Source organism: Salarias fasciatus, chromosome 4 (genome assembly GCF_902148845.1).
Source record: "Salarias fasciatus chromosome 4, fSalaFa1.1, whole genome shotgun sequence".
In the NCBI taxonomy this organism is placed as follows: Eukaryota; Metazoa; Chordata; class Actinopteri; order Blenniiformes; family Blenniidae; genus Salarias; species Salarias fasciatus.
This window is the reverse complement of record NC_043748.1, coordinates 21,597,335-21,603,494: the sequence shown is the minus strand read 5'-3', so window position 1 is coordinate 21,603,494 and position 6,160 is coordinate 21,597,335. Positions and strand designations below refer to the sequence as shown.

The 6,160-nt window shown below is 45.9% G+C and overlaps 1 protein-coding gene across 1 annotated transcript; it reads right to left on the bottom strand.

Moving 5' to 3' along the window:
- Positions 1 to 2,031: 2,031 nt before the first annotated feature.
- On the bottom strand, positions 2,032 to 5,747 carry kat8 (K(lysine) acetyltransferase 8). Its single transcript, XM_030089579.1, has 11 exons — positions 5,329 to 5,747; positions 4,906 to 4,980; positions 4,506 to 4,684; positions 4,382 to 4,435; positions 3,340 to 3,504; positions 3,159 to 3,248; positions 2,942 to 3,082; positions 2,761 to 2,854; positions 2,514 to 2,664; positions 2,265 to 2,419; positions 2,032 to 2,182 (listed from the first exon to the last, which is right to left on the bottom strand). The coding sequence occupies exons 1-11, from the start codon at positions 5,645 to 5,647 to the stop codon at positions 2,118 to 2,120; spliced, it is 1,488 nt and encodes a 495-aa protein (XP_029945439.1). The 5' UTR covers positions 5,648 to 5,747; the 3' UTR covers positions 2,032 to 2,117.
- Positions 5,748 to 6,160: the final 413 nt, after the last annotated feature.

Sequence of the window (6,160 nt, the reverse complement as noted above, 5' to 3'; positions counted from 1 at the left end):
TAAGCAGGATGATGTTTACTTTTGTATATTTTTAAATTTCCAAAACCTTTATTTACTTTACTCGGTGTGTCAGTGACAGATTAACAGATCTTTTTAAGATGAAGAACTCTATACAATGTGGGGAATGTTAAAAGAAATAAATGGAAGAAATAATACATGAATTTTCCAAATTTTCGAATAATTTAGAAGTGACAGAAAGCACTGGAACAAAGACATTTCTCATAAGAGATAAATGTAGGAATACCTAAATGAAGAGAATTTAACTCTACTTTATAGCGGTGTAAATGCAGAAATATCGAATTAGAATCACTATACATAAATATACAGTTACAAAAATAAACTAAAGGAAAATAAATTCAAGACATTGAATTTGTTTATTTCATTTACAAAGTGGATTTATTTGTATTTACTTGTCATTCTTCACCCTCTGTGATTAATTTTATTGTTTGTGACAAAGATTTTTTTAAAAACATGTCTTCAGTATTTCAAGTTGCCAAATAACAAAGAGAAAAAAAAAACATTGTTGGGACCAAACTGGAGGCTGGGAGGAATTCTGTGTTTTATACCATGAGAAACTGTGACGCTCAGCACTTAAAGTTCACACAGAAACTATTTATTCTGAGTTTGTTTTATTTAAAATGAAGGGAGGAAATGGAAGGTTTAGTTTTTAATGCCTTAAAAGTGAAACGCTGAAGAAGAAGAAGTTGATTTAACCTTCAGAGACGTTTTTCGACCCGTCTGTGTCTCCGTGGAAATCTCCACCTTCCAGCTTTTATTTATGGACTGAGGAGGGTTTTTATTTAAAGTTCATTAAATGTTGTGAAAATGTGACTTCTGCACTCATCAGCCACAACATTAGGACCAGTTTGAGACCAGTTGTTGAAAAATGTCAATAAATATTTGAATATCTGCTCATGGAAAAGGTTAATAAATAGATTTAAATTCAGATATTTGATTTGTTCAAGAGGATGTTTAAAAATGCTGTATTGTGTTTTTTTTTTTTTTTTTTTTTTTTTTTACATTTTGTAAAAAAAAACTGTCAGTTAATTGATGTTAATTGGTTCAGGTGCGCTGATTGCACCACGTGACCGTCTGGTGCACGTGCGGGAGAGTTTGAGCAGCGGTGAACTGAAGGTGGGAGAGTTAACTGGTCCAGAGTTTGGACTCAATCAGCTGCTCCTCGTGAGGGAACAGGTTCAGCCGCTGGTTAACTGGTTAGCTGGTTAACTGGTTAAGTCCTCCTGGCTTCTGGAAAACAAGACGCATCCGCCAGGTGGCGCTCCGGACTCCGCCTCCCAGCTGACGGACGGCTGATCTCTGAACAGGTGGAAGAGCAGCTGTCTGAAAAGTGAGGCAGCGGTGGTCATAATGTTGTGGCTGGTGCTCGGATCACGGTCCCTCCTGTCCCGGGCCGTGGTGCAGCGGCTCAGCTCTGCTCCGGTCCCGTTCTAAACCTTCAGACTGACAAACCGTCGCTGGCGCCTTAAACCTGAACTTCAGCGGATTCAGAGATTTTTCAGAATAAAAGCTCAACTTGCTGCGTTCTGCAGGTGATCTGACTCCACTCTGGTTCTTCTGTGTTCTGCGGGTTCTTCATGCATATTTGATCCACTTTATGAGTTTATTTCCTGAGGACTCATCAGTGCAGCTCATCAGTGATAGAGCGATGGCGCCACCTGCAGGTCAAGATGGCTAAACATTAAATCATGAGCAGGATTAGCCTTAAAGCTATTTTAATCTGAAATATTCTATTGTATTAAAATGCGTTTTTAATATTTACTTTTTGAATTTAGTGAATTAATTATATAATTTTAAGTGATAGGAATCTAATTGTGTTCATTTACAGATTTGTGACATTCATGAATTTAGTTTTATCTTCAGGGATTAAATTAAATCCTTCGTTCTGGATGTTTCTGCTCATGAAGCATCAGGATCTGGTTTGATCCGATGCTCCCAGCAGGGCTGTCTGCATGTTTCCCATGACGACGTCTCGCTTGGAAGAAGGTTTTAAAGAAAAGAGGAAGTGGGACAGTCGTTTCATCCAAACTTTATTTTAAGAAAATACAGACAGGATAGTAAACAGCTATGTACAGGAGGGGGCGCTCTGCGCTCTGCTCTCACTTCTTGGACAGTTTGACCTGCTTGGTTTTGGGCGGCGCCCACTTCAGACACATGGTGTCCACTGCGGAGACGGAGACAGACGGAGGGACGGGTTAGCCGGCGTGGAGACGGCGGCGTCCGGCCGGGCGGCGGCGGCGGCTCACCTGTGATGGGCGGCTTCTTGTACTGGGCGCTCTTCAGGTGCTCCTCCACCAGCTTGGGCGTGACGCAGATGACGTGCTGGCCCTTCCAGTACTTCACCATGTTGAGCGACTGCAGCGTGCTGATGATGTCGCTCTGCGTGATGCTGGTCATCTGGCTGCAGGGCGGAGGCGGGGTCAGACACACACACCGACTCACAGTGTGTGTGTGTGTGTGTGTGTGTGTGTGTGTGTGTGTGTGTGTGAGTGTACCTGAGGTCTTTGATGGACAGCGTTCCCCTGAAGTCTCGCAGGATCTCCAGCAGGACCCAGGACCAGTAGCTCCTGTAGCTCAGCTTCCCCAGGTCGGACAGCGGCTTCTCCGGAGAGCCCACCGTGCTCTCCAGCTTCGACAGCTCGTAGCCTGCGCACACACAGACACACACACACACACACACTGCAGCTGGGAATCTGAGCCGCTCTGCCGCGGTGCATGATGGGAAGCGGGCCGAGCACTCACTGAAGGCGATGAGGAACTTGCCGTAGCCGCGGCGCTGGTACGGCGGCAGGGTGAGGATGCACGCCACGTTGTTCCCGTCCGGAGACTCCTTCTCCTGGAAACACACCCGGACTCGTTTGATCGCCAGCGAACGAGGGGGGGGGGGGGGGGGGGGGGGGCTAAAGAGACGCCCCAGACCCACCTTGGAGAAGTAGCCCACGATGTGCGCGCCGTGCCGGTTGACCTCCGTCAGGATGTAGAAGATGAACGGCTCCACGTCGAAGTACAGCGTCTTGTGGTCCAGGAACAGCTTGGCCAGCAGACACAGGTTCTGGCTGTAGATCTGCGAGCAGAGAGCAAGTCTGGAACGAGGCGCCGCAACACCGCCGGCGAGCGTCCCCACGGCAAGCCGGCCTCACCTTGTGGTCCCGTCCGTCCACCTCGTACACCGAGATGTTGCTCCGCCTGTAGATCTCTTTCCCTGGAGGCTGCTTCCACTGGCAGTGCGACTGAGGAGGAAACGAACCGGGTCAAACCCAGAACAGGCAGAAAACCACCAGAACCCGGCGTGACGGCGGAGGGGGGCGGGGCCAGACTGACCAGGTGGTGCCGGAACGTCTTCTCGTACTTCATGTACTTCAGGCAGTACTCGCAGATCCACAGCTTGGGCTGCTTCCCGTAGTCCTCTGGGAACGGAGAGAAGTACCAGGCGTCGATCTCAAAGTTCCCGATCTGGATCTTATCCACGTATTTGACTTTAGTGATCTGAAGGAGACCGGGACAGATCCTCAAACATCCGGGAGCTGAGAGGTTATCCTCTCAAATAAACCATGCCTCTCTGTACTGTCACTGTTTCCCTCCTGCATCAGGGGGCGTGTCCTCATCCTGCAGCCAACAGAAAGCCCCGCCCCCTCCAGTCTACCTCCCAACAGGTCAAATCAGGACACAACACTTCTACTTTAGTTTACAGTTTGAATTTGGGAATGAAACAAATTTAATCCGTTCCATTAGACTTTCACAGTCAAAACCAAACTTCATCACTTCCTGTGTCAGTTTCATACCGTGAAGATTTCTTTAAAGTCTGTAAAATCTTGTGTGGCACTTTCAAAATGACATAAAATCAGTTGGGAAATGATTAAACTTTCAACATTCAGAGTTAGAAACACGTCTGACTGGAACAAATTTCTCCCCATTTATGGAGAACTTCAACAAACAAAGGTTGAGAAAATAAAAAAATTAGTAAACAGGTGAAATAAATCAAAAACTAAATTTAATCAAATTTGTGTGGGAAGAAGTAAAAAGAAACAGCAAAAAATTTGATTAAAACAAAAAGGCTAAATATGAGAGACAACAGGGTTCTGTGGACCAAAGGGAGTCAAACATCAGCTTAAATGTCTAAATTGTGCCACTGTGTAAAAAAATACTACAGTAAAAATTTGTACAGTCACTACGTCATAGAACTTTATAAAATAAAACTATGAAAATAAAGAGGAAAAATGATCCAATATGTTTTGAATAGAGTGAAGAAAATACTCTTAGTTAAACTAGTGGGGGGAAAAAAGTAAATGAAAGAACGGTGTCCATCAAAACAAAGAGAAGAGCCTCAGCGAAAGAAAGGAGAAAGGCAGCTGAGCTGACGCACCGCCTCGTGCTCCTTCTCCAGCGCCGCCGTGGTCGGGTCCATCTCTGCGTACGTCTGCAGAACAGAAACACGGTGAGAGACGGAAACAGAGGGACGGTGTCCTCACTGCCGGGGCGGCTCGAACCTTCTGCACATGGTTGATCTCATCGTGTTTGCGCTTCTGGTTTCGGGTGATCTTCCTCTCCGGTTGATCGCCCAGATCTCCCAGGCCTCCGATCTCCGTGCTCTTCCTCACCGCGTCCTTCACCGTCTTGGTCAGAGCCAGGCGGGATTTGCCCACCCACTCATCCAGACGCCTGTTAACTGAAGAAGCAACAACGCTGTAAACACACCCAGAGGATCAAGACACTGAGATGGAGCAGTTCTGGATCACTGGAAAGATCTGGAAAGATCCAGAATGATTTGGTAAAATCTCAGCTGAGGCTGAAAAAGTGATTAAAAATAAAAGTATAATAATCTTTAGTGCGGGATCAAACTGTGATCAAGTGAAAAATGAAAGTTTGTGAATAGAGAGCAGAACTTACATCCCACATAGTGAACATAAAACTCCTGCCGGCCTTCCTGCTCGTTTAGCCTGGACTGGATCACTTCTGCCGTGTCTGCAAAGAGGAGCAATCTGTCAGTGAGCATCCCAGCAGTCAATAAACATCACATTTTATAACACATTTTATTATTAAACAAGCATTTCAGTGTGTTTTACTGAAAATAAATTAAGGGATAATAAGAGAGAATAATCAGAGGTTCACACTGAGGGAAAACACTGTGACAGATGTTTGTTTACATTCATGTTTTTGGGATCTACACCGAATTTTCGAGAATGCCACTCAGATTTTATCATATCTAACATTAGTAGAGTCTATTAAAGAGCACCTTTATTAAGATTTCATGGAGTTTGGTGCAGTTTTCTCCATATAAACTGTCGTTAGCTCGTAAATAAAAACACTCACGCCACGTCTTGTCAGCCCTTTGACATAAATACGTTTCCCCGATCTCCACCGACACCTCCTGCTCCCTGCAGCCGAGCATTCCGCCTCCGTCCCGGGAGCGCTGGCTACCCGAGCCCCGGGCTTCTCTGGGCCGGCTGGGGGCCTCCGCCTCGTCCTCCTCCCCGCCGCTGCCGTTGGAGGAGCACGTCGCCGGGATGCTGCTGTCCAGATCCCCGCGCTCGCTCTCCATGTGACCGTGGTCCATGTCCAGGTCCATGCCGGGGTCGGAGTCCTTCCTGCTGCCGGCGTAGCTCTTGTGGTAGTCGGCCCCGCCAGTCATTCCGCCGGAGGTTTGAAATGTTCCGCGGTTCGGCGCAGTTCGAACAGAGAGACGCTGCACCACGGGTACGCCACAGCAAAAATGGCGACGGAAGAACGACGTTGAAGAGTTTAAGGCAGAACGACATATCCCATGAGTCTTAGCGCCGACGGACCTCACATCCCGCTTTCACCGTGATGCGTTCAGGAGCAACTGGGAGAGAAATGTTTTCATTTCAATCTTCAATTTATGAATTGTATGTTTTCTTTTTTGAGTTACGCTAATGACCTACTATTAATAGAAAAAGTCACATAAGATAAAATCAATGTCAAAGGAGACACGAATTGATAAATACACACAACCAAAATAAATGAAAACAATCAGCTAACTCAGAATGGAAATGAGGTTTTCATCTAAATTCTAAAACTCCTAAAAGATGCTGAGACTGAGGGGTTTTAAATGTCTTCTGCATTATATTTTAAATCTGCATTAGATTTTTAGTTTATTAACGTAAAAAATTATGGTCTTCTCTCA

Excerpts from the sequence above, each read along its gene's own strand:
- kat8 (XM_030089579.1), bottom strand. The coding sequence starts at position 5,647 with ATGACTGGCGGGGCCGACTACCACAAGAGCTACGCCGGCAGCAGGAAG. Across the intron at positions 4,685-4,905 it reads TTATGTTCACTATGTGGGAT|TTAACAGGCGTCTGGATGAG; the intron begins GTAAGTTCTGCT and ends TTGCTTCTTCAG. Across the intron at positions 2,183-2,264 it reads CAAGAAGCCGCCCATCACAG|TGGACACCATGTGTCTGAAG; the intron begins GTGAGCCGCCGC and ends CCGTCTCCGCAG.